At 46.0% G+C, this 26,666-nt stretch overlaps 1 protein-coding gene across 11 annotated transcripts in view; it reads left to right on the top strand.

Annotated features, from left to right (window-relative positions):
- The window catches only part of ACY1 (aminoacylase 1), a 74,623-nt gene extending 48,509 nt beyond the window's left edge, over nucleotides 1–26,114 (top strand). For all 11 annotated transcript variants that reach the window (XM_030205860.1, XM_030205861.1, XM_030205865.1 and 8 more), the window contains 7 exons: nucleotides 2,009–2,082; nucleotides 2,440–2,489; nucleotides 8,703–8,847; nucleotides 9,204–9,272; nucleotides 10,004–10,083; nucleotides 21,909–21,969; nucleotides 24,793–26,114. In XM_030205860.1, the coding sequence (XP_030061720.1) occupies nucleotides 2,009–2,082; nucleotides 2,440–2,489; nucleotides 8,703–8,847; nucleotides 9,204–9,272; nucleotides 10,004–10,083; nucleotides 21,909–21,969; nucleotides 24,793–24,957 (644 nt within the window). In that variant the 3' untranslated portion in view covers nucleotides 24,958–26,114. The remainder of the gene's footprint in view (nucleotides 1–2,008; nucleotides 2,083–2,439; nucleotides 2,490–8,702; nucleotides 8,848–9,203; nucleotides 9,273–10,003; nucleotides 10,084–21,908; nucleotides 21,970–24,792) is intronic.
- Nucleotides 26,115–26,666: the final 552 nt, after the last annotated feature.

Genomic DNA, 26,666 nt, shown 5'->3' with positions numbered 1-26,666 from the left:
GCTGGGTATGACATTTGAGGCTGGAAAAAATGTTTAAACATTTTTTTTTTAGGGTGGGAGGGGGTTGGTGACCACTGGGGGGGGGGAGTAAAGGGAGGTCATCCCCGATTCCCTCTGGTGGTCATCTGGTCAGTTTGGGCACCTTTTCGAGGCTTGGTCGTGAAAAATAAAAGGGATGCCCTTCTTTTTTCCATTATTGGCCGAGGACGCCCATCTCTTAACCACGTCCCCGTCCCGCCTTCGGTACACTTCCGACACGCCCCCGTGAACTTTGGTCGTCCCCACGACAGAAAGCAGTTGAGGACGCAAAAAAATCGGCTTTCGATTATGCCAATTTGGGCGACCTCGGGAGAAGGACACCCATCTCCCAATTTGTGTCGGAAGATGGGCGTCCTTCCCTTTCGAAAATAAGCTAGATAGTCTGCTTTTAGCTAACCAAAGCTCAGTGATGAGATACGCAGACAGGAGGAGTGTGTGAGTGGATTTTCAAAGCAGGTTAGACATTTACCTGCGCATTCTGTGTATGGCAACTAAAGTAGTGCATGCAATTTTGGCTGCATGACCAAATTGCACATGTAACTTAATTGACAATGAGCTAATTGACGCCAATAATTGGCTACTAACAAGCATTTTTCGGCACTAATTGGCACTAATTAGAATTTATGCGCATTACTTGCTAAGCATATTGTATAAAGTGATGCATGTAAATTCTACCGAGCGGATCTCAAAAGGGGTATGACCATACATAAGTACATAAGTAATGCCACACTGGGAAAAGACCAAGGGTCCATCGAGCCCAGCGTCCTGTCCACGACAGCGGCCAATCCAGGCCAAGGGCACCTGGCAAGCTTCCCAAACGTACAAACATTCTATACATGTTATTCCTGGAATTTTGGATTTTTCCCAAGTCCATTTAGTAGTGGTTTATGGACTTGTCCTTTAGGAAACTGTCCAACCCCCTTTTAAACTCTGCCAAGCTAACCGCCTTCACCACATTCTCCGGCAACGAATTTCAGAGTTTAATTATGCATTGGGTGAAGAAAAATTTTCTCTGATTTGTTTTAAATTTACTACACTGTAGTTTCATCGCATGCCCCCTAGACCTAGTATTTTTAGAAAGCGTGAACAGACGCTTCACATCCACCTGTTCCACTCCACTCATTATTTTATATACCTCTATCATGTCTCCCCTCAGCCGTCTCTTTTCCAAGCTGAAAAGCCCTAGCCTCCTTAGTCTTTCTTCATAGGGACTCTAGGAGGAGCATGAGCGGGTCATGGGCGTTCCTAAAATTAATGCACAGATATTTACACCAGGTTTTAGTTGGTGTAAATGGATGTGCCTAAATTTTAGTTACGTATTCTATAAACTGCACCAAACTTTAGGTGAAGTTTGTAGAACAGCGCTAAGCGCATTTTTGTTCAGCGCCAAATTTTTTTAGGTGTCATATATAGAAGTTGGTCCTTAGGGGCAATTCTATAAAGGTTTCCCCTAATCTGGACTCCCAGATTCGGTTATAGAATAAAGTGTAAAAGACGAAAATGTTAATGCATAAATGTTGCATTTTAAACTTATAATATACTAATAAGTTATGCGCTCAAGTGTAAGTTATGTGCTCAAGTGTGCGACCTGCCTTGCTCGTCCCCCCCCCCCACCCCTTGCAGATATGTGCCAAGCAGGTTGCAACCTAAGCTTGAAGAATACTGCTTAATGCCCAGCCAGCACAGCAGCAGCAGTCAGCTGGTACCTGATGTGGAATATCCGGGTATATGTTTAAAAGAAACAGTGACTGTGTAAATATTGACCCAAACATTAGTACATATGGCCACTAGGGGGCAGAGATGAGTCAGGGAAAGAAGTTTAGTTGGTTATTTCAGCAGGCTTAAATTGGTCAGCTAGGTTTTTCCTGAAACTGAGCCTAAGATAACCAGTGCTGCTCTCCTTCTTCTGAAAATCACTGCACAACCTCTTCTCTTCCATGAAAGAATATCCCTTCCTTTCTGCTCACAGGGATCACAGTGACATGTGAAGGGAATCCCGGCCATGGGTCCCGTTTTATTGAGAATACAGCAGCTGAGAAGCTGGTGAGTAGTACTGACTGCTTCGTGGTATGTATCTGCCATTCTTGGTGTTCTTCACAGTACACTGCACTTCCTCGGCCTTATGTAGAACAAAAAAATAGGAGACGTCCATGAAATGTAAGATACAAGCTATACTTACCCCAGAGTAGGGTGTACAATACCACACATCTATTGCAGAAAGCAGTACAGTAAATGCTTTAGTCAGGTTCCTCTCAATAGGAAGTATTATAGAGTATGGTTGAGGTTGTCACTGCGCCTCCCATGTTCTCCCAGCAGGAGGCGCCACTAGCTATGCAATATAAGTGTTGTCTGTGATAAATTCATCTCTGAATCTTGCTTCTTTTCTTTTCCCTTCTACAGAACAGAGTTATAACAAGTTTCTTGGACTTCAGAAAGAAGGAGAAAGAAAGGTAAATAAAATCAAATAACCGTCGTTTGTGCTTAAACTTTCATAGGTCACTATTCAGTTGGTAGCGGCCAGTGTTTCTTTATAAGCTGATCACTGCCAGCTAAATTAGACGTGGATGATCAATTCTGAGACTTGGCTGGGAGCCGCATTGAATATCCAGGTCATCATGCCATTACCTGCACTGAATATTGCCTGTGCCTGCTTATCTTCCATGTCCATCCTGGCACTGCCTGGATTGTGCCGGGACAATCAGAGCTGATTTCATCAGCACTGCCCGGTTTAGTGCCATTGGATATCAGCGGATGGCATGCTCAGCATGGTTTAAATGGGCAGAACCCTCTCTTGCCTGCTTAAACCACACTGAATATTGACCCCTTTCAATTTTAATTGCCCTGTTTAGATAGGACTGTCTCAGGGCAGGGGTCAGCAGGTCCCAGGCTGATGGTCCCCACATCTCATTATTGTTTCCCCATCTCCATTCTTTAATATCGTCAGCATCAATGGAGGAGAGTAGCCTAATGGTAGGGTTCGATTCCCACTGCAGCTCCTTGTGATCCTGGGCAAGTCACTTAACCCTCCATTGCCCCGGGTACCAGGGCCACCAAGGGGGGGGGGGGGGGCAGGGGGGGGGAAAATTCCCTGGGCCCGGGGTCTCTCTCCTTCTCCTGCTCCCAGGCCCTCGGTGCTGCAGTCCCCGGTCTCACCTGCCTGCCCTCGGCTCTGTCGACAGCCCTCCTCTGTCCACCACCGGGCCCCCTGCATTCAAATCGGCAGCGCCTCACCTCCGTATGAAAGCGGTACATCGCCTCCCTTCGGGCCTTCCCTCACTGTGTCCCGCCCTCATCTGATGTAACTTCCAGTTTCTGCAAGGGCGGGACACAGGGAGGGTCCGAAGGGAGGCGATCTGCCGCTTTCACACAGAGGTGAGGCGCTGCCGATTTGAATACAGGGGGGCCCGGTGGCGGACGGAAGGGGGGCTGTTGACGGGGGTGGGCGGGTGGAAACTGGGGACTGTGGCACCGGCGGCCTGAGAGCAGGAGAGGGAGGTGACAGTGGTAGCGATTGGGGGGGTGGCGGCGGCGGTGGCCTTGCTCCGGACCTGGCTCAGTCTCTCGGCGGCCCTGCCAGGTACCAAAATAACCCTTAGATTGTGATCCCACTAGTGACAAAATACCTGCATATACATCAAATACATTACCCTCGCCAAAAAAATACAGTTCCTCAGTCTCATTGGTGTCTGATAGGGCCCTCCCTAAGTTTTTTAGCTCGAGAGTCAAGACAAGTTCAGCATTAGAGTTGTCGAAATTCCTTTCAGTGGCAAGCTATAAGGGAGTGTCTGTCCCAGTATGGCAATACTTATGTATTTATAAGCTCTGCTCTGTTTCAATTTGGCATTAGGGGAGGCTCTGTTCTGGTTCTTTTCTGTGTTAGGGGAGGCTCTGCTCTGTTTGTACTCTGTGCTGATTGTGTTTTGTGTTTAGAGGAAGCTCTACTCTGGATATAATAGATTCAATAGGTATCTCGGAGACCTGGTGGAAGGAGGACAATCATTGGGACACTAAGGTTACCAGGGTATAAATTATATTGCAATGATAGGGCGGATCAAATTGGAAGGGGGTTGCGCTCTACGTTAAACAAGGCATTGAGTCAAACAAAATAAAAATTCTGCATGAAACAGACAGCAACTTGAAATCCTTATGGATAGAAATTCTCTGTGTGAAGGGAAAAAATATACACATAGGGCTGTACTACCGTCCGCCAGGCCAGAACAATCAAACAGATGAAGATACGTTAGCAGACATGAGAAAAGCTAGCAAATTTGGCAAAACTATGGGTGATTTCAGTTACCCCAACATTGACTGATTAAGAGGGGCATTTTCGATATGACATTTAAGTCTGACTTTGGATGCTTTGTTCAAAACAACCCAAATTCAAGTGGCAAATACAGGTATTTTCGAAAGAGAAAAATGTCTTTTTGTTTTGAAAATGGCTGTTTGCTAGGTGTTTTTGTGCTTAGTGAGTCTATCTTTTGACCATTTTCTTTAAAAAATAAAAAAAGGTCCAAATGAAAAATGCACAACATCAAGTCATTGGGATGTAGGCGGAGCCAGCATTCTTAGTAGACTAGCCACACAGACATCCCAGGAGAGCAATGGGGCACCATAGGGGGCACTGCAGTGAACTTCACATAAAAGGTTCCAGGTACACATCTCACCGTTATCCCCTTATATTGTATGGTGAGCCCTCCAAAACTCACCAAAAATCTACTGTACTTAAATGTACAACACTACAATAGCCCTTATGGCTGCAGGTGTCAGTAGGTGGATTTTGAAGGGCTCACACTTTCCACCACGAGTGTACCAGTTAAAATGGGATTTGGGCCTGGGTCCCCTTCTCTACAGCGTACAGGCCCAACCACTAGGCTACTCCAGGGACCTGCTTGCTGCTCTAATAAGACTGGCCATCATATCTGAAGCTGTCATAGAGGCTAGTATGTACTGTTTTTCACACAGTTTTTTTTTTTTTTTTTGGGGGGGGGGGGGAGAAGGTCAGTGACCACTAAAGGAGTAAGGGGGTTTATTTCTTAATCCCGCCAGTGGTCATTTGGTCATTTAAGGCACATTTTGGTCACTTAGTCATGATTGAAACAGGTCTATGTAAAAACTCTTAATTTTTGCCCTAGAAGTTTTCATTTTTTTCTATTATTGCAAAAAAAAATCTATCTTTTGGTGCCGCCCAAAACATGCCCCCTTGAAATTTGGATGAACTGTGAAGCAAAATGTCTAAAACTGGAGTGTTGAAAATTGCAACTTGGACAATTTCGAGAGAAAAAAAGTCCTCCTGCTGTCTTATGACATTCCCTTCTCCCCTCCTCTGTCCCATTAACTGTAAATGTGAGAGGAACTGTCTTTAACAGAACAAATCCCCATAGGCACTTTAATGTCCAACTCCATCTCTCCATTGCAAAAGTCCTGGTACCTGTTTCTTTTCAAAACTTTTGCAATCTGTTCTGATGCAGGGCAGTCAGTTTAGACATGCAACAAACAAAATCCACTTTAGTCAAAAGCTGGCCATGTTTCGGATAACTTTCATCAGTGGTCATACTGGTTTCCATATATATTCACTGGTAAATGTCATAAATAGTCAATATATACTGCAGTTCCTGCGCTGAAGAAGAATCAATTCAAATGCAGAGAGGCAGGGACAGATAACTTTCACCCATGTCATAAAATTCCCTGTCAAGTCCGTCACAATGAGTCAGACCTAAAAAAATTTCGCAACCAAACAAACTAATTTGTGCAAGTATAACAATAAGGTGTCTATGTTGCTTATAATATAGTTTTTTTGTCTAGCTTTCACTGAAAAAGCTAAGTAAATTCAACAGCATAATATAACTTTAAAGAAAGGAAAAATAACAAATTGGATTGGAGGAGTGGCCTAGTGGTTAGGGTGGTGGACTTTGGTCCTGGGGAACTGAGGAACTGAGTTCGATTCCCACTTCAGGCACAGGCAGCTCCTTGTGACTCTGGGCAAGTCACTTAACCCTCCATTGCCCCATGTAAGCCGCATTGAGCCTGCCATGAGTGGGAAAGCGCGGGGTACAAATGTAAAAAAAAAGGCAAAAAACAAAGAATTTTCTAAAAATCTTGGTTTCATTACAAACACAAGCACATTAAAGGGACCAGTGACGAGTCGGATGCCTTTAAGCATTCACCATAAATAATTGGTGTGCTTGAAACCCCAAACTGAGGTCTCAGCTAGACAAAAAAAAACTGTATTATAAGCAACACTGACACCTTATTGTTGTACTTGATGAAATTCCCTGTGACACCCACCTTGGCTAGTGTTCTCAATACCCGATCAAAGACTTTTTCTGTGTCTATTCCTAATATCAAAACTGGATCTCCTATCTCTCTAGCAGAATGGATAATATACAACACACTCCTTATGTTGTCAAATGTTTCACGCTCCATGATAAAGTCCTTCTGGTCATCCTGTATAAATTTGACCATATAAGCTTGTAAGTGTTTGGCTAAAATTATAATGAAAATCTTGTTATCTATCCCAACCAATGATATGGGCAATAAGACCCGCATTGATAGGGACCTTGCCTGGCTTTAGTATGAGAGTTACTCCTGCTAGCCTGCAGGCAGTGGCGTTCCTAGGGGGGGGCGGACACCCGGGGCGGCCCCCCGCCCCCCCGGGTGTAGCGCCCCCCCCCCCCGGGTGCATGCCGCTGTGGGGTGGTGCCGCAGCGCTCGCCTGCTGCGAGTTTACTAACTTTGCTCGTTCGCTGCAGCTCCGGGGCAGAGGGAGCTGCAGCGAACGAGAGAAGTTAGCGAACTCTCGCAGCAGGTGCGCGCCGTGGCACCCCCCAGTGGCGTGCACCCGGGGCGGACCGCCCCACCGCCCCCCCCCCCCCCCTTGGTACGCCACTGCCTGCAGGAATGAGGAAATTCATCCCCTTCTTGCAAACTTACAAACACCTCAAAAGATTTCTAGTGAAGCCTCTAACAAAAATGTTTAATAAATTGATTAATAAATCCATCAAGTCCTGGAGCCTTACCATGAGGCAGCGATTTAATAGCCCATAATGTCTCAGCCTCTGTTATTGGTGCTGACAACTGTTCGGCCTCTCTACTATTACTACTACTACTACTAATCATTTCTATAGCGCTACTAGATGTATGCAGTGCTGTAGACATTATATGCAGGTACTATCTCTGACCTCAGAGGACTCACAATCTAAAGTTTTTGTACCTGGGGCAATGGAGGGTTAAGTGGCTTGCCCACAAGGAGCTGCAGTGGGAATTGAACCCAGGTTGCCAGGATCAAAGCCTGCTGCACTAACCATTAGGCCACGCCTCCTCTCCTGGTGTTAAGCTCAGTAGCTCCGCCTGGTTAAAGTAAGCGTCAATATCCCTCTTATCAATTAAAGACTCAGGTGTATATAATGCCTGATAAAACAAGTAAACATCATGCCAATTTGTGAGGGGTCTCTACAGTTATGGCCCTCTGAATCTTTTATGATGGTGATATGATTCGTGAGCTTTTTTTTTTTTCTTTAACTTATGGGCTAGTAATCTACCTGCTCTATTTCCAGTTTCAGAATATTCCTGTTGAAGCCCTTGTAGTTCTTTAAGAGTGTTACGAATGGTCTCCACCTTGGCAAGGAGCCTCACAGACCCTGTAGCTTGCTTAAGCTGCTTTCCTAGAGCTTCTTTTTTCTGTGCCTGCTCTTTATGCCTATGTGTCCCTAGGGAGATGATCTTCCCTCTCATAACTGCCTTCATCCCTTCCGAAAACATCCTAGGGGAAATTTCAGCTAAGTCATTAAAGCGGATGCAGTCTTTTAAAACCTCCTCCAGTTGTCACATTCTGCAGATTCAAGAAGATGCTTTCATCGAACCTCCAGTATTAACAACCATACTGCTCTTGAACATTTTGTAAAGGAAATCATACCAGTACATGATCTGACCAAAGTTGAGGCTCGATGATAGCATCCTACACCCAGATAAGAACAGCCTTATCTACTCCCCAGAAATCAATTCTAGAGTGGTTATCGTGCACCCCCCGAGAAGCAGGTATAGTTCCTTTCTCCTGGGTGCAGGCGTTGCCCCAAGTCGAGAATAGTGTTTTCAATTGTTTTCTGTCCGCACGCCCATAGTCAACCCCCTGTGCTGAATTATCCAAGATAGGGTCTGAAGTAAGATTAAAATCTCCCCCCCATGACTAAATGCCCTCCAATTTGGACTTGATCAGTGCCTGATGTTCTAAATACAGACATTGGTTTCTCAGCAAGGTTGGCTCCCTGATCAGCCAAAATATAACAAAAATAAATAAATAAAATTTGTCTTATACCTTACCTTTTCCTTTGTTTCTTAGTTTGGTTAATAGGTTTTGATCATTTTTAATTTACAATCTACTATTATGATGTATTCTAGGCCCCCTCTTTGTGTTTCTCCTGTTTTTCTAGCCCCTTTATTTGTTTTGCTTATTTTGTAAACCGCTTAGATATTCTCTACTGCATGCAAATCTCCCTCATGAATATTCATTGTGGATATCCTGAAAACCTGACTTACTGGCAGTTCCACAAGGACAGATTTGGGAACCACTGGTTTAGAAAATCATATTGATGGGTGGTATATCAAATGTAGGTAACCTGTATTTTGGATTGCTGAATCTAAGATTGAGTCTCTTTTTATCTCTAAAGATTAAACTCGATGCCAGGCCTTACCCTGGGGGATGTCACCACAGTCAACTTGACCAAAGTGAACGGTGGCGTGTCCTACAACGTCATTCCTTCTGAACTGACTGTGACTTTTGATTTACGGATTTCCCCTACCGTGGATTTAGAGGTACATTGATCCCCGAATATTAGTAGACTGGGGACTGTGAATGTGATATTAGTGTGCTGAAGTTATGAGTGTGAATCCTGACGGGACTAAAGTAGTGAGTGAAGCTTTCTGTACTCAAGAGGCGGAGTAAATTCTGGTGCTAATGCCTAAATCATGTTGCACTCGGAGGCAGTGTGAGTACTATATTTCTTTCCTGTCTCCCCTTCAGCCTCTAACTTTATCCTCTTGTCTTCCTGATTCTCCTTCCTGTTTTGCTGTCCTGCTGCTGCTTCCTTCTCTCCTCCTTTTGCCCTTGACTGCTACCCCATCTTCTCTTCAGTAACTGTCTCCTTTTTCTCTCCATTGTACCATCACAGGTGTTTGAGGAGCAGGTGAAATCCTGGTGCCAAGCAGCTGGTGAAGGTGTGACCTACAAATTCCACCAGGTAAGTGGTGATGGGAGCACAGGCACTGTCCCTTCTAGTGTCGCATCTAGAATCTGCCACCTTGCACAGGACCTCTCCCCAGACCCAGCTGCCTTTACTTCTCATGTATGCCCAGAAGTGGAGCTTGAACCAGTTCTAAAGAAGCTGCTACTGAATTGTTTTTGGAGCTGGAGGAAGGGAAGTAGCTACTAGTTAGCTTTCTTCCAAAGCTTACTCTGGGACCCTTTTAGAAAGCTGCAGTAAACACCAGCGCGTGCTTACCACAGCAAGAATGGCTTACCACGGGGTGTACTCAGGTGTCCCATAATAATTTGCATGTGCGCGCACTACCCACATGCTAAAAAATAAAATTTATTTTTTAGTGTTGGGGGCGGGTCTGTGGCAGAGAGTTGATATGTTCTGCGTTAATCAGTTAGTGCAGCTCCGTTGCTGTGTGCTAACCGATAAGCGCAGGAGCCCTTACTGCCTATACAATGGGTGGAGGTGGGCTCTCACGCACTAATGGCCACATGCGAATAGGAAAATTAGCATGTGGCCGTTTTACCCTAGCGATAAAAATGGCCTTAGTGTGTGGGAATGACCTGTATAAAGACATGCTAAGGCCACTTTTTATCACAGATTGGTGGATGGTAAGAGGGAGGAGCTGACTGCCCCCAATGAATGTGACTACTGCTCTGTAACACCTTCTTCCCTCTCCAGCTATGAATTCCTGATATCTGTTTCTTCTATAGAAATGTATGAATAAGAAAGTTACTTCCACAGATGAGTCGGACCCATGGTGGAAGGCGTTCAGTGAACCTTTCAGGGAAATGTGAGTATTAACTCTCTCTGCTAACCCATCTAATCCTCCTCCAACATTGCTACCCCAACCAAAACAACACACAAATTACGTGTACATAAAACAAGCAAACACGCATGGTACTATTCTGTTTCACACAGACACAGTTACTGGAAACATACCTCGATTCATAGATATGTAACTTTTTCAGGCTGCTTATGGCCCCATGACATGAAAAATGAGCCATTCTCAACGTTTTGGATCAGCTACTTTAGTCACCTTTTCCCAGAGAAGGTCACAAATAGTAACTGTGGGGAAGAGCATGCAAGAACTCAAGAGAGGGGCATTTTCAAAAGAAACGTCCAAGTTGTGATTTGGACGTCTTTGTAAAATGTCGAAATCCAGGGGCGGGGAAAACCGTATTTTCGAAAAAAAAATGGACATCCATCTTTCGTTTCAAAAATACCGTCTCAGCCGTCCAAATCCAAGGATGTTTTTTGAGGGTGGGAGGGGGTTAGTGACCACTGGCGGAGTAATGGGACGTCATCCCCGATTCCCTCCGGTGGTCATTTTGGGCACCTTTTTGTGCCTTCGTCGTAAAAAAAGCACGTCCAGGTGAAAATGTCCAAGTGTTCATCATGGACGTCTTTGCTTTTATCGATTATGGGTCAAAGATGTCCAAGTGTTAGGCACGGCCAAGTCCCGCCTCCGACATGCCCCCTTGAAATGTGGATGTCCTTGCGAAGGACTGCAGTTGTAGACATGCAAAATCGGGTTTCGATTATACCGATTTGGACGTCTCTGTGAGAAGGGCGTCCATCTTCCGATTTATGTCGAAAGATGGACATCCTTCTCTTTCAAAAATGAGCCTGAAGAGTGAGAGAAGCTGTAGGGGACAGCACCAGGGCTGCTGGGGAATGAGGTTTATAGAAGGAAGAGGGTCATAAGGAGGGTCTCTGCATCATTCGCAGGACTGTCAGGAAAGGTTTGTCTTCTTCTAACATAGTAAATGACAGCAGATAAACACCTGAACGGTTCATCCAGTCTGTCCGACAGTCACACTCATTATTAATTCATGATTAAACCAACACATTGAATGTAATATAAAATACTTTATCAGTGGAAAATACCAAAATCTGCAACAGGGGAGGCGCCATGGAAGGTGTGGGTAACGTGAGGAGGGATCTAGGAAAACATTATTTGTTTTATTTATCTATTTACTTTTTAAATTTATGTCACACATCTCAGAATTTTGAATGGCTCCTAATTAAACTTACATACAACCTAAAACAAAGCATTATATTATAAACTTATATAAAATCCCAAACTTAGCATTACAAAACAAAGCACTAAGCTGAGCTCGAAAATAAATAGTCCTGGTTAGGCTCTTAGATTTGTGCCCTATTTTCATCCAGATTTAGCAGCCTAAATTTTCAGCCAAAAACTTAATCTTAATTTTGGAGCTTAAAAGTTATGCTTATAAACTTAAGCCTGGTACTTATTTGCCTAGATTTATGAACCTAATTTATGAGCTTAGTACTGAAAATGAGTGCTTCATTTTCCCCCACTCTAAATAGCTCCTAAATTCTGGAGTTTGTTTTATTTATTTATTCTTGTATCCCACTATTTTCCAAAAACTGGTTTTGGTTCAAAGTGGCTGACAATTTTACATTTAGATGAAGTCACAGTAGTGTTTATCAGTTAGAAAGTATTGTAGAGCATCTGTAGTTTATGTATTTAGTTATAGAATTTTTTGAAAAGGTAGGTTTTCAGGTCTTTTCTGAACTGGATATGATGCTTCTTATGGTTTTGGTTATTGGCATTTTGAGTATAATGTTGTGCACTCAGCACTAGTAAACATTCAAAGAAGCCAATTTAGGAGCACAGCTGTCAGAGCTGAAACCCTTTGTATACTGAGCCCTGTATTTACATACATATATTGCAGTACTTGGTCCCCAGTCATCATAGCATCTTCAAAAACTTCACTCATAATCAGATTAGATATTGCTTAAAAATGGGCTAGAGTCTGGCAACTAAGATTTAATGCTAAAAAAGGCAGGAGCTCTTCCTTGAATTCTTCACCACCTTCACTGGGAGGCCATTCATACATTCAACACCCTTTTCCATAAAGAAGTATTTCCTCAGGTTACTTCTGAGTCTATCCTTTTTCACCTTCATCCTATGCCCCTCTTTCTTCCAAAGTATACATATTGAGATCTTCCCATATGCATTATGATAAAGACCACTGTCCGTTTTAGTAGCCGCCCTCTGGACCAACTCCATCCTGTTTATTTTTTTGAAGGTGTGGTCACCAGAGTTGTACACGATATTCTAAATTAGGTCTCACCAGAGTCTTATACAGGAGCATCATCACCTCCATTTTCCTGCTGGCCATTCCTCTCCCTGTGCACTCAAGCATCCTTCTGGTTTTTCCCCACCTTTTCTACCGTTTTGGCCACATTAAGATCATCAGATATGATCACCTTCAAATCCTACTCTTTTTCGTGCACAAAGGACTTCACCCAGGGCCAGCTTAACCATTGGACCATGTGAGGCTCTGGCCCAGGGCGCTAGTGATTAAGTGCACCAAAATACCGAGCCTCTGACCTCACGTGATCTACAGGCTAAACTTTTTCTCCCCCTGTCCCGTTCTCCCCTTCCTTCTTTCTTCCCTTCCCCGCTGATCTGGCATCTCTCCCCCCATCCAGTCTCTCTTTCCCCCTCCCCGCAGGTCTGGCACTGCTCCCTCACCTCTCTCAGGCCGCCATGGTCCTGTAAAGTTTACATTGGTAGCCGGTGGCAGCAGCAGCAGCGACATGACAGCCCCTGGGTCTTCCCTCTGCTACATCCTGCCTCCTCTGATGCAATTTCCTGTAGGCTGGATGTGGCAGAGAGAAGACCCAGGGGCCGGCTGAATTCAGCCTGTCAAGCTGCCACTGCCACCAACTGAGAGTGAGAGAGGTGAGGGATCAGTGCCAGATTTGCGGGGAGGGGGGGAGAGATGCCAGCCCCACAGGGGGAAGGGAGAAGATGCTGGAAGCAATACAATGTTGGGGGGGGGGGGGGGGGGGCACTAAAGCAAGTTGGCTCGGGGCACCACTATCCCTTGAGCCAGCCCTGACTTCACCCCTTATATTATAATTCTGTCTCGGGTTTTTTCAGGCCAAATTCATGGGATAGGAGGCAATGTTCTGTTCTGGATTGGTTGATCGATGGAAAACAGGGGATAGGCTTAAATGGCCATTTTTCTCAGTGGAGGAGGGTGATTAGTGGAGTGCCACAGGGATCTGTACTGGGACCGGTGCTATTTAACATATTTATTAATGATCTGGAAACGAGAATGACGAGTGTGGTAATTAAGTTTGCAGATGACATAAAACTATGTGGATTTTGAAAAATTGCAGGAAGAACTTAGGAAGTTGGAAGTCTGGGCATCTAAATGGCAGAGAAGATTTAATGTGGACATGTTACTTAATGCTGGACAATGTCGTTATGCCTTGTTTTAAATTTTTTTTAACATTGTTTTATAGATTGTGAGTGTTTTTTATGGAAACGATCTAGTTATAGCTGGTATATAAGTTTTTAAAAATAAATAAGTAAATGCACATTGGGAAGAATAATCCAAATCATAGTTATTTGATGCATAGGAGCCGGCTCTGTGGGTGCTTGAGCACCCCTAATATTGAGAAAATTCCTTGTATATGTTCATGGAGGAGTTATTTCCATTGGGCTTAGCACCCCCCAATAATTATGAAAAGTTGGCTCCTATGATTTGATGATAGGTCCCACCCTAGGAGTCAGCACCCAAGGAAAAGATCTAGGTGTCATTGTGGATAACATTCTGAAATTTTCTGCCCAGTGTGTGGCGGTGACCAAAAAAGCAAACAGAATGCTGGGAATTATTAGAAAACAAAAGAAATAATATTATAATGCCTCTGTTATCGTTCCATGGTGCAACCACACCTTGAGTATTGTGTGCAATTCCGGTCGCTGTATCTTAAAAAAGATACAACAGAATTAGAAAAGGTTGAAAGAAAGGTGACCAGAATGATAAAGGGGATGGAACTCCTCTCATATGAGGAAAGGCTTATGAGGTTAGGCCTCTTCAGCTTGGAAAAGAGACGGCTGAGGGGGGATATGATAGAGGTCTACAAAATCCTGCGCATCATAGAACGGGTAAATGTAAGTCAGTTTTTTTACTCTTTCAAAAGTACAATGACTAGCATGAATCTTGCTACTATTTGGGATTTTGTCAGGATACTTGTGACCTGGATTGGCCACTGTTGGAAGCAGGATACTGGGCTAGGATCATTGGTCTGACCCAGTATGGCTATTTTTATGTTCTTTTATGTTTACAGGACTCTGCCTATTTTAGCATTTAATCTTAGCTGCCAGATTCTGGACCATTCTTCAAGCTTTGCTAGGTTCCTCTTCATGTTAGCCATACTTTCAGGGGTGTCTACCCTATTGCCAGTCCTGGTATCATCCACAAGAAGGCAAACCTTACCAGACAGCACTTTTGCAATATCACTTGCAAAAATATTAGCAAGAACCAGACCAAGAACTGAAACCTTCAGCACACCACTGGTAACAGAAAAGCTCTTACTCAGAGATGCAGATTTTTAAAGGTCTTGGTGTAGATTTTTCGTAGTGCAGCATATCTAAGACTTGTGACTTTTGGTGATACCCTATATAATAATTTGCACCTCCAACGTTCTGCATCTGGATGCCTGGGTTCGTAACATCCGTAACCACTCATTGCCCCACCCTTGCGTCAAAACGTAATGACGTCAGAGGGCGGAACAGTGAGAGGGAAGGGAAGCCAGCGCCAGCCAGCCAGAGAACGTTCAGATACAAATCGAGGGGAGGAGAGAATCGCGAAGGGAGGGAGGAAGGGGAGGGCAGGGCAGAGGAGAATGGATGGGATGGGATGGGAGGAGAATAGAGTAGAGGAGAGAATCGCGGGACATCGAGGGGAGGTAGGGGAGGGCAGGGCAGAGGAGAATTGATGGACATGGGTGGGATGGGAGGACAGTAGAGGAGAGAATCGCGGGACACGGATGGGAGGGCAGGGAAGAGGAGAATCGCTGGACATGAGGGGAGGGCAGGGGAGAGAGAAAAAAAAAGCTTACATGACAGCCTTCCTAGGGCCCGTTTCATTGTTGACGAAAAGCCACGCTACAGATAAGCGCCCATTTTAAAAAGATTTCTTTAGCATAGTTACATTGCAACAGTGCACAACTGTAGAGATAAAATGCATAGCTACAGTGAAATAGTGCACCATTGCAGGGATAACACTATTGGAGGTTTTTCTGACTAATGAGGAAGCTTGCCTGGCTGATAAAGTGCATAACACACAATAAGCCGAGCAACTAAAGTCAAGGATGACGTCAGAAGAAGGCGGGGCAGTGAGCAGCGAACAAGGGAAGGCTAGAGACGTCGGGACTGGGAGCGCCGCCTCCTTCAATGACGCTGCGCTGCTGGAGGAAGGTAAATTTAAAAGAAAAAAAAAAAAGGAACGGGATCTTGGGGGGGGAGAAGAGGGCGGGCAGTTCCTACTTGGGAGCGGGAGGGCAGGGGAGAGAGGGGAATCGCTGCCTTGGAGCCAGGCAGGTGTGGGGGGGGGGGGGGGGGGCGCCACCAACTGGTAGTCTGCAGGGGGGCGCCAGAGACCCTTGGCACGGCCCTGTGGAAGGATATTTTACATCATCAATCCACTGATTCCAAGGGGAGCTCTGAGCTGACCTTTTGCAGCTACCAGTAAATAGGGCAACACAGCGGTATTCGTAATTATTTGTTGCTACAGGTGTTGGCAATTGAGGGGTAGAGTTTGGGGGGGGGGGTCTAATGCTGGGCCTGGGAACTGTTGCAGGGGCTGTGGTGAGAGAAGGAGGGAAAAGACAGATACTGGGAGTAGGGTGTGACAGAAGCAAGGGCGTATGCAGGGAAAGTTAAAGATGGAGGAGCTGAGTGGTGGGGTTGGTAGCACAGCTGGGGGGTGTGATTGGGGATTGAAATTGACTGCCCCCCAAACAAAAAGGCGTTCCTCTGCCCCTGAGCATATTAACAAACAGATTCATTATGTGACTTTATAAAACACTAGCAGTAAACTGGTAGAAATCGCAGCTAGATTGAAGTCCCTGACATTTCTGCTTGCTGAAGAGCAAACATAAATGTTAGCTTGTGAAGTACGATGTCATGTGCAACTCCACTTGCATTTCAGCTAAGCGCGAACCCAGAACATGCTTTCATGTGGTTTGTTTAAACGTGCACACCTTCTTCTTCTTATGTTTACCCCCTCCCTCCCACCTCCCCTCCGAGTTCCAGACCCCCGCGCTTCCCTCCCTCTCTCTCTCTTCCCTCTGAGTGGCAGCCCGACCTGCGTTGCCCACCGTCTTCTCCCAGTCTTCCGCCTGCCCCTCGCCTTCCTGCTTGCCGCCCAGAATTTAAAAGTTCTTACCTCGTGGTCCGGCGGCAGCAGTGAAAGTTGAGCAGGCATGGCGCTTCAACCTGCCTTCCCTTCTGTCTCAGCTCTGCCTCTGGTCCCGCCCTCATTTCCTGTTTCTGGAAGGGCGTGACCAGAGGCAGAGCTGAGACAGAAGGGAAGGCAGGCTGAAGCGCCGTGCCTGCTCGACTTTCACTGCTGGCGCCGGACCCCGAGGTAAGAACTTTTAAATTCAGGCCGGCACGCAGGAAGGCGAGGAGCAGGCGGAGGACTGGGAGAAGAGAGCGGGCAACGCAGGTCGGGCTGCCACTTGGAGGAGAGAGGGAGGGAGGCGCAGGGGTCTGGAACTCGGAAGACGGGGGAGGGAGTGGGCGATTCTCCCGTGATTTTTTCCTCACCTCCAACATTCTGTGGCTGGCTGGTGCTGGTTTCCCTTCCCTCTCATTGAGCCACCATCTGACGTTATCACATTCAGACGTGAGGACGGACCAATGGGAATTGTGTTACGAACCCAGGCAGCTGATGCAAATGCTTGAGCCTAACTACTGTCAGACGCAGAAATACAAATATTCTATAACATTTCACCTAAATGCTGCCCATGCCCCTCCCTTGGCCACACCCTCTTTGGAGTGCTCACTATACTGGTGTGAAAATGATGAGGCTATTGTGAAGATGAAGCTCCCACCTCAGGATCCCAGATCCCTCTTTCACTCAGGGTGAGCTGGTTCTCAGTATGCAGATTTTATGCAAATTAGTCTACAACCCCTTTCTACTCGGGGTGACCTGATTCTCAAAAAGCAAACATAGAGGCAGATGCACTAAAGCTAAATGAGCCTTTAATGACCCTCCAACGAGGAAAATTTGATCCGTTGCATGCATCAAAGGGCTTTTACCGAGGAAGCCAGCAGCTAACGAAAACGGAATGGAGATGAGCAATTAGTGTGAAAACCCCATTGAAACGACATGCACTAACCTTTTCCGATTGCCTTTACGCAGGAAAAAGGCAGGAAATCTAACGAGAGGTCTGGACCTCTCGTTAGGACAGCTCTGTGCCAGGAAAAATCATTAAGTGAAAAAATAAACAAACTTTGAGCCAATCCCAGCGCATTAGCAGAGCTAAAAGCGCTGTGATTGGTCCAAAGGACGTCAGAAAACACATCAAATAAAAAAAATAAAAAAAGGATCGGGAGGGGGCAAGGGCGCTCATCAGGAGCGTCCTGTATGGACGGCCTTGCCCCCCCCCCCCCCGCTGCTCCCCACTTTCTGTCGCTCCCCCCCTCCCCCCCCCGAAAAAGCAAAATGCTAGCTGCCCCGGTCCCCCTCCCTTCCTGTTCCTGTGTTCTGCAGAGCTAACTCCGCCTCCCGTCATTCTTCTGCCCCGTGCCCCGCCCCAGCTGCCCCCCCTGAGGTCGACTACGCCGCTCCCCCCCTCCACCGAGACCCCCCTTCCTATTAACGACCCGAGCAGCGCCTCTCACCTCTTTCTGAAGCGCTGCACGGGCAGGAAGATCTATTGTGTTGGTTGTAGTCTCCATGACGTCTCTTCTTCCCTGGCCTAGGCCCCGCCTCCTTCTGACGTAAGTAACCTACGTCAGAAGGAGGCGGGGCCTGGGCCAGGGAAGAAGAGACGTCATGGAGACTCTACAACCAACACAATAGATCTTCCTGCCCGTGCAGCGCTTCAGAAAGAGGTGAGAGGTGCTGCTCGGGTCGTTAATAGGGAGGGGGGTCTCGGTGGAGGGGGGGTGCGGCGTAGTCGACCTCAGGGGGGGCAGCGGGGGGGGGGCACGGGGCGAAAGAATGACGGGAGGCGGAGTTAGCTCTGCAGAACACAGGAACAGGAAGGGAGGGGGACCGGGGCAGCTAGCATTTTGCTTTTTCGGGGGGGGAGCGGCGGAAAGTGGGGAGCAGTGGGGGGGGGGGGGGGGGGGCAAGGCCGTCCATACAGGACGCTCCTGATGAGCGCCCTTGCCCCCTCCCGATCCTTTGTTTTTGGATTTTGCTGACCGGGTAGCCACGTGTATGTGTTGTGGCTTTTTTTTTTGTTTGTTTTTACGTTTGCAGCATGCGCAGAGCAGCCAGCAAAACGCTTGGCTGCTCTGCGCATGATTTAGGGGCCGATTACCGATGTGTATTGTGATTCTTTGATACATTGTACGTTTGAATACCGATCTGAGCATGTGTGACTTTTTTTTGGTGCATTCTTCGTTTTTTAAAAATCGTTAGGGACTTTAACGATTTTGATTTTTTTACGTTTGGTTGCTGCATCTGCCTCATAGTCAGGACTCATCACAGGATTTCTCTCATACAAATCTTTATTTCCGGCTCTGGGGCACACTTCTTTTAGCTTAAAACACTTTCTCAAGCTTAAACAGTTCTTCCAGCTTAACCATTTCTTCCTACTCAGTGCAATCTTCCAGCTCAAACATTTCTTCTTGCACAGTTCAATACCCACAGATTTCTTCCCCCTGAGCCCTCTCACACAGGCATTTGGGCTCAGTACTAACTCAGTCCTGGACACACAGTTCCTCCGTGTAGCACACAGCTCTAGACACACAGTCTTTTCATCTTGGACACACAGTCCCTCTTTGAACACACAGTTCTTATACTTGGTACTCTAGGGCCTTCTTACCCCAGCCAGCTTCCTTCTTGGGAACACACAGTTCTAGACACCCAGTCTTTTCATCTTGGACACACAGTCCCTCTTCACTGTTCTAGACACACAGTCTTTCCATCTGGGACACACAGTACCTCTTCACTGTTCTAGACACACAGTCTTTTCATTAGACACACAGTCTTTTCATCTTGGACACACAGTCCCTCTTTGAACACACAGTTCTTATACTTGGTACTCTAGGGCCTTCTTACCCCAGCCAGCTTCCTTCTTGGGAACACACAGTTCTAGACACACAGTCTTTCCATCTGGGACACACAGTACCTCTTCACTGTTCTAGACACACAGTCTTTTCATCTGGGACACACAGTACCTCTTTGAACACACAGTTCTTATTCTAGACACCCTAGGGCCTTCTTACCCCAGCTAAACAGTTCTTCCTTCTTGGTAACCCACAGTTCACCACCAGTCCAAAGGGCTCAGCCAGTACTTCACATGGGGATCCTCCTGCTCACAGCCAATACTTCTCATGGGGATCCTCCTGCTTCAGCTACCAGCCCTCTTCTTTAGCTGCTAGCTCTCCTCTCCCTCACACTCTGGTGGGGTCTTAAGTGGTTAATGGCTAAACAGGACCCAGCCCATAACCTGCTGCACCTGTTTCTATCCCCAGGCCTCTCCGCGGTCCTAGCGACCTCCTGCTATACACCCCTTACTGGCTCCCTTTAGTGACTCACCTAGCCCTTCTCCCTGGACATTTTAGGGGAACAGCGCCCTCTAGGTGCCTAACCAGGGTAGGACAGCCTCTTCCTTCTCACACTGGTTATAGAGTAGGGGTGTGGGTCAGATATGCGCATAGTGACTATTGACTGGAAATTAGTACTTGTAAAAGCAGTTAGCTTTGCGGGGTTTTAAAAAAGGTTTGGATAGCTTCCTAAAAGAAAAGTTCATAAGCTATTATTAAAATGGACTTGGGGAAAATCCACAGCTTATTTCTAGGATAAGCAGCATAAAATGTATTGCACTGTTTTGGGATCTTATCAGATACTTGTAACCTGGATTGCCCACTGTTGGAAACAGGATGCTGGCAATACTTACATAGTTACTAGGAAAAGGCCCGTTTCTGAAATCAAGGAAACGGGCGCTAGGCAGGCAATACCCCACCCTCCCTCGGTGTTTCACAGTCTGCCCTCCCTCCGTTTTCAACCCCGCCCCCGCGTTGTGGCCCGTGGACCCCCCTTCCGTGACCTTGTCGCCCCCCTTCCCGGCGAAAACCGCCCCCCCCCCCCGCCGCCGTTGTCGACTGCCTGTGCTGAGGGGGGACCCAAACTCCCGACAGCCGAAGTGCTGTTCTGCCCTTCGCGTTGGTTCCTCAGTGCTCTTCTCAATCTCTTCGCTACTCCTCCCTTTGGTTTCAAATCAGCTGTCACTGACGTCATTGCGTGCCTGCCTAGCAGACCACCTCCGAGGGAGGCACGGTCCCTAGCACATTCGAACGTTGGCGGTGAGAATTATTATATAGGATGTAGGCCAGTTATTGATACTTAGCACCAGGGCTTTTTTTGAGGGGGTACTTGGGGGTACTGAGTACCGGCAACTTTTCCATTGTCTACTAAAATTGGTCCCCAAATTATAATGAAAGAGCTCAGGTTCAATAGACCAATTCTGCCTTGCCATAGATTCTGTGACTGGTTGCAGGGGGCCTGACTATTGTGGGGGGGGGGGGGGTCCCTAAATGATCACCCCACCCCTGAAGGGTGGCCTGGCATTTGAGTACCGGCACCTTTTTTTGCTAGAAAAAATGCACTTCTTAGCACTAATTCAACCTAACCTTGGGGGACCTTCCAGATTATGTGTTTAAATGTTTAGAATAATGGCATATACACGCATAAATGCAGAACTTCTCCATAAGCACTGTTCTGCAAATACCTGCTTAACATACATGGTGCGTATTTGCAAGGGGGCATACAGAAGGGCGGATCTTGGCCAGGACCTAGCTGGGGCTCCCACTTTACACACATCACTGGCAGAATATTGTAAGTTACACAGATACCTGTCGCATTTAGGTGCTCACTCTTAACACAAGCTGTATGGCTGCTGTAAGTACGTGTACATAAATGTTAGGCACATTTCGCGCAATATTTAGCGCTATTTAACAAGCCAGAATGGCTGTTGACTGGTTAAATAATATTTTAACCCTATATCCCTTGATGTTCAGCAGGAGATAACCGGCTATCCTCTGCTGAATATCTGCAGTTAGCAGCTAATGCGATATAACCGACTACCTGCCGATTTTGAAACCAGGTTTAGTGGCCATATTTGGTTGCTTGAAAACTTGCTGTATCTTTGGCCGGTTTGAAGATAACAGGGCTAAGTCTGAATACTGACCTAGCCAGTTATCTTCAAACCGGCCAAAAATAAACTGGATATTCAATGCTGGTCCCCGGAAATGGCCCGGCATTGAATATCTGGCCTTAACCCCGCCCATGGGAGTTAGCCAGTCTGAATTTCAGCCCCATTGATACCATGTTAACGCTGGTATTGTACAATGAATCCTGGGTGCTTAGGGCTTCTTTTACAAAGCCACGCTAGTGATTTCCACGTGGCAAATGAGAGGAAGCCCATAGGAGTTGAATGGGTTTTCTCTTATTTGCTGCACCGGGAATCGGTAAAAGAGGCTTTTAGCTTCCTTTACTGAATAGGCTTCTACCACCAGCTGCCTAGTTATACAGTTGCCATCTGAATCACATTAATGTCCTCTGTCTCTAATTGTCGCATTTCTGTCTGACTGTGGCACTGCAGGAACCTGACATTGCAACCGGAGATCTTCCCAGCAGCCACAGATATCCGTTTCTTCCGAGCAGTAAGTAGCTCCTTCTTCAGTTTATTTACTTATTTATTTTTCTTGCCGGTGAAGTGACTTTCACATTATTCTGCCTGTTCTCCATCCTGCTTTTCACTGTGTCACTTTCCCTCTTAGATTCTCCCTCTTTCCCAGGCTTCCCATCTACAGTCATTGTCTCATTTCTCATGCTTGGCTCACTGAGGTTTTCTAGACAAGCATTTCCCAATCACCAGTCTGCGGACTGGTACCAGTCCCCCAAAGTTTTTTTTTACTGGTCTGCACAAAGTGCACCCTTTTTAGTGCACGCTAAGCATTAGTTACTGCTTACCGCTGCTTAGTAAAACGGCCCCTAACTAAACAATGTTATTGGAGTGTGTTAGTTTTTGGAATTTTACACCTGGAGGGGCATAATCGAAAGGACGTCCCCGTGAAGGGGCGGGGAAACCCGTATTATCGAAACAAGATGGACGTCCATCTTTCGTTTCGATAATACGGTCAGGGACGCCCAATCTGGAAATTTAGGTCGGCCTTAGAGATGGATGTCCTTAGACTTGGTCGTTTCTGATTTTCGGCGGTAATGGAAACTGAGGACGCCCATCTCAGAAACGACCAAATCCAAGCCCTTTGGTTATGGGAGGAGTCAGCATTCATAGTGCACTGGTCCCCCTCACATGCCAGGACACCAACCGGGCACCCTAGGGGGCACTGCAGTGGACTTTAGAAATTTCTCCCAGGTGCATGGCTCCCTTACCTTGTGTGCTGAGCCCCCTAATCCCCCCCCCCCCAAAAAAAAAACCACTACCCACAACTGTACACCACTACCATAGCCCTTATGGGTGAAAGGAGGCACCTATAAGCGGGTACAGTGGGTTTCTGGTGGGTTTTGGAGGGTTCACATTTACCACCACAAGTGTAACAGGTAGGGGGGGGGGGGGGGGAATGAGCCTGGGTCTGCCTGTCTGAAGTGCACTGCACCCACTAAAACTGTTCCAGGGACCTGCATACTGCTGGGATGGACCTGAGTATGACATTTGAGGCTCGCATAGAGTCTGGCAAAAAATATTTTTAAAGCATTTGTTTGAGGGTGGGAGGGGGTTAGTGACCACCGGTGGTCATCTGGTCAGTTCGGGCACCTTTTCGTGGCTTGGTTGTAACAAAAAAAGGACCAAGTAAAGTCGTCCAAGTGCTCATCAGGGACGCCCTTCTTTTTTCCATTATGGGTCGAGGACGCCCATGTGTCAGGCATGCCCAAATCCCGCCTTCGCTACGCCTCCGACAAGCCCCCGGGAACTTTGGTCTTCACTGCGACGGAAAGCAGTTGGGGACTCCCAAAATCGGCTTTCGATTATGCCGATTTGGGCGACCCTGTGAGAAGGATGCCTATCTTGCGATTTGTGTCGAAAGATGGGCGTCCTTCTCTCTCGAAAATAAGCCTGCTGGTATCTTCATATTTTGCACAATACAGGGGGTCATGTTTCACTGTTTTACTCTAGTATTTCACTGTATACAGTCTGGCTTCTTGGGGAGTCAGTTTAATTTCAGATGTTCTTAAAGCCACGATAACATATCTTTACAAATATGGGTTGAAGAAAACGTGATTTTAATACTTCATATTTGACTGTACATCAGATGTATGCCTAGTTATATTGCTGAACAAATTGGAAAAACAGTTTGTATTTGGACTGTTTCACTCACAGTATAAGATGGAATTATTCTTCCAAAATAAAGGACTTCAAAACTTCCTAGAGAGACAGTTCATTCCTAAACAAGCACTGCTGCCTTATTGAGTGCGTCTCAGCTATGTTCGGAGCAAGATTTTATCATTGGTCCATGTAATATTATAAAAAGGGTAAAAAAACAAACCAATGGGAAAAACTCCCGTTACAGAGAAAAATCATTGGTTCCTCAAAAAAAAACAAAAACCCTTTTAAATAAACAATGGTATCTGTGAGAGAAAGTGTCCAAAATTCACAAAAAGAAAAATGTGTAAGATAGGTCTAGTTATATTGATGTAATCTGCCTGGACCCCTGAAAAAGACAGGTACAAATCAAGGTAAGGTATACATATATGAGTTTATCTTGTTGGGCAGACTGGATGGACCATGCAGGTCTTTTTCTGCCGTCATCTACTATGTATGTTACTATGTATGTACTGATTTTGGTGGCTCAGGGAGCCACTGTAGACTGCTGAGGTGGAGAGCAAGTTTTCGGTGCACAGTGAGGTTTTCAGTTTGCGGGGCTTAGAATCCTCACCAGCTCAGTTTTTTTTTTTAAGTTGATTAGGGAGGATACGGACAGTGTGGGGGGGGGGGGGGGGGGGGAGGATGGGGAGAACACAAAATTCTAGTTTTTGCTTCCACCTCCCCAGTCCACAAAGAATTTCTCAGCCAATTTGCTGGTCCATGAGTGCAAGAAAGTTGTGAAACAAAGTTCTAGACTAAAGAGGGGGGGGGGGGGGGGTGGACATTGTTCAGACAAATATTAAGGGGTGAATATTCAGAGTGATTTAACAGGGCAAGAGAGGCACCTGTGAAGGGTTATCCGCTGATATTCAGCGGAACTTAACCAGATAGTTCGACTGAATATCAACACTAACCATCTAAGTCAAAATCGGCTATTCAGTGAGCAGTCCAGGGGGCCAGAGTCAGTATATAATTAGTTAATGCTGTCCATACCTGGATATTAATGCTTGTGCCTGGACTTAGGCCAGTATTGAAGATCTGGGCATAAAGCTGGCGACAGTGAAAACAATTGCTGACCGCTGCTGCCTGCTGATTATTTACTCCTAAATGATTCTGAGATTAAAATATTATTTTTTCTTTTCTAATTCTTGATTCATAGGCAGGTTTTCCAGCGATTGGCTTCTCCCCCATGAACAAGACCCCCATCCTGCTGCATGACCATGATGAATTTCTGAGTGAGGAGGTGTTCCTGCGGGGCATTGACATCTACTCCTGTGTCATTGCCTCACTGGCTAGTGTCTCCCCGCTTCCTGCTGAGGCCTGAAAAGGCGGATTAAAATCATCCAGTACCTCCAAGCCAAAGAAGAGGAGTGTGAGAGTCGGATATGGGATTTACTGTGCATGCAAGAAAACATCCTGAAGCATGGCCAACGGATGGATGCTTACAGCCAAAAGCAGAACAGCCCCTTGACCCTTTCAGTATCAGGAATCTGGATATTTGATGACATTCACTGAGCGCACATTGGAGTTCCCTGGCTTTTCTGTGGAGTGTTGGACAGTGCTTCTGAGGTTGACATGGGTAACAAAATCACTGGGGAAAAAGAGGAACTTGGATCCTTTCTTATTGCATAAGCAAGTGCTGAGGCATTTTTCAGCCTCTGATTCTGCTTTTTGATCAGCAGAGATTCTCCAGAGGCTTAGAGAACAGGGTGTTGCAGTTTCTCCTACAAACCCCTTAGAATATTTAAAACCTGACAGCTTTGGTCCACACTCAAGGCAAAGCTTCCGGAGGGAAACTTTCCTAACTTTTGTCCGTTACAATCAGAGCACTGGAAACAGCATCTGTTTTGAGTGGATAGGCTGCTACAGGCCCAAAGCCCTGCGAAAGAGACCTTTCCAGATGTTAATTTAGATGAGTTTTAAGTAGGTCCTAGTATCCTCAGTTGAAGTCCCATTAGCTGCAGCTGGATCTGATTGCTTGAGGCGCTGCGTATCGGAGGCAGCTGAGCCAGGAGATGTAATTTGTGTGCTTAAGTGATGGGTCTGACCTGACTTTGTACCATGTATACAGACAGAGAATTTCCCAACATTTGATTCTGAAACTGAATTCATTTTCTCTCTGTTTCTTTTTGTGTCTCTGGCTCTGGATTTGTTTCCTGTCTCTATGTACTGCATTTTTCAGCAGGTTTCGCTCCAGCAGTAGTAACTGTTGGGATTCTATAAAATAGGTGCTAATATTTGTGAACCAGTTACGCACATAAATGTTTAGAGTAATGATCTATATGCATAGTTGAGCACATATATGCATATATGCCAAAATTCCACTTAGGTGCTAAATGAGTGTGTATGATACACAAAATGTATGTTACAGGTGGGTGAAACTCACACTTATAGTATTAGAACGTAAGAACGTAAGCAATGCCATACTGGGACAGACTGAAGGTCCATTAAGCCCAGTATCCTGTTTCCAACAGTGGTCTATTCAGGTCACAAGTACTTGGCAAGATCCCAGAACAGTAAAACAGATTTAATGCTCCTTATCCTAGAAATAAGCAGTGGACTTTCCCAAGTCCATCTTAATAATGGCTTATGGACTTTTCTTTTAGGAAATTATCCAAACCATTTTTCAAACTCTGCCAAGCTAACTGCTTTTACCACATTCTCTGGCAGCAAATGCCAGGGTTTAATTCCATAAGTTACGTTCATATCTCCTGCATTTAGGTGCGAACACTTGCACCAGTTCTGTGGTTGGGGCCGTGCCTAAATTATACACATATATCCAACCTCTTTCACTAGTATTCCGTAAAGGAAAGTAAGCACCTAGTTTTATTTCTAAAATAGGCACCTTGCTAAATATAGGCACCCTTTTATAGAATTACCCTTAAAGTATTAGTTTCAGAAGAACATGTACTTCTGAAACTAGAACTTCAGCTAGGGAAGGGGGAAAAGAGGCGTATGAGGCAGCAGAGAAAAGACAGAGTCAGCGTGTGCTAGCGGAGGTCTCCACTTCTCCTACTAGTTTAAAGAGGAGGC

This window comes from Microcaecilia unicolor, chromosome 6, assembly GCF_901765095.1.
Source record: "Microcaecilia unicolor chromosome 6, aMicUni1.1, whole genome shotgun sequence".
Classification (NCBI taxonomy): Eukaryota; Metazoa; Chordata; class Amphibia; order Gymnophiona; family Siphonopidae; genus Microcaecilia; species Microcaecilia unicolor.
Note: the sequence above shows the minus strand (reverse complement) of the source record. Positions and strands in the feature narration are given on the sequence as shown.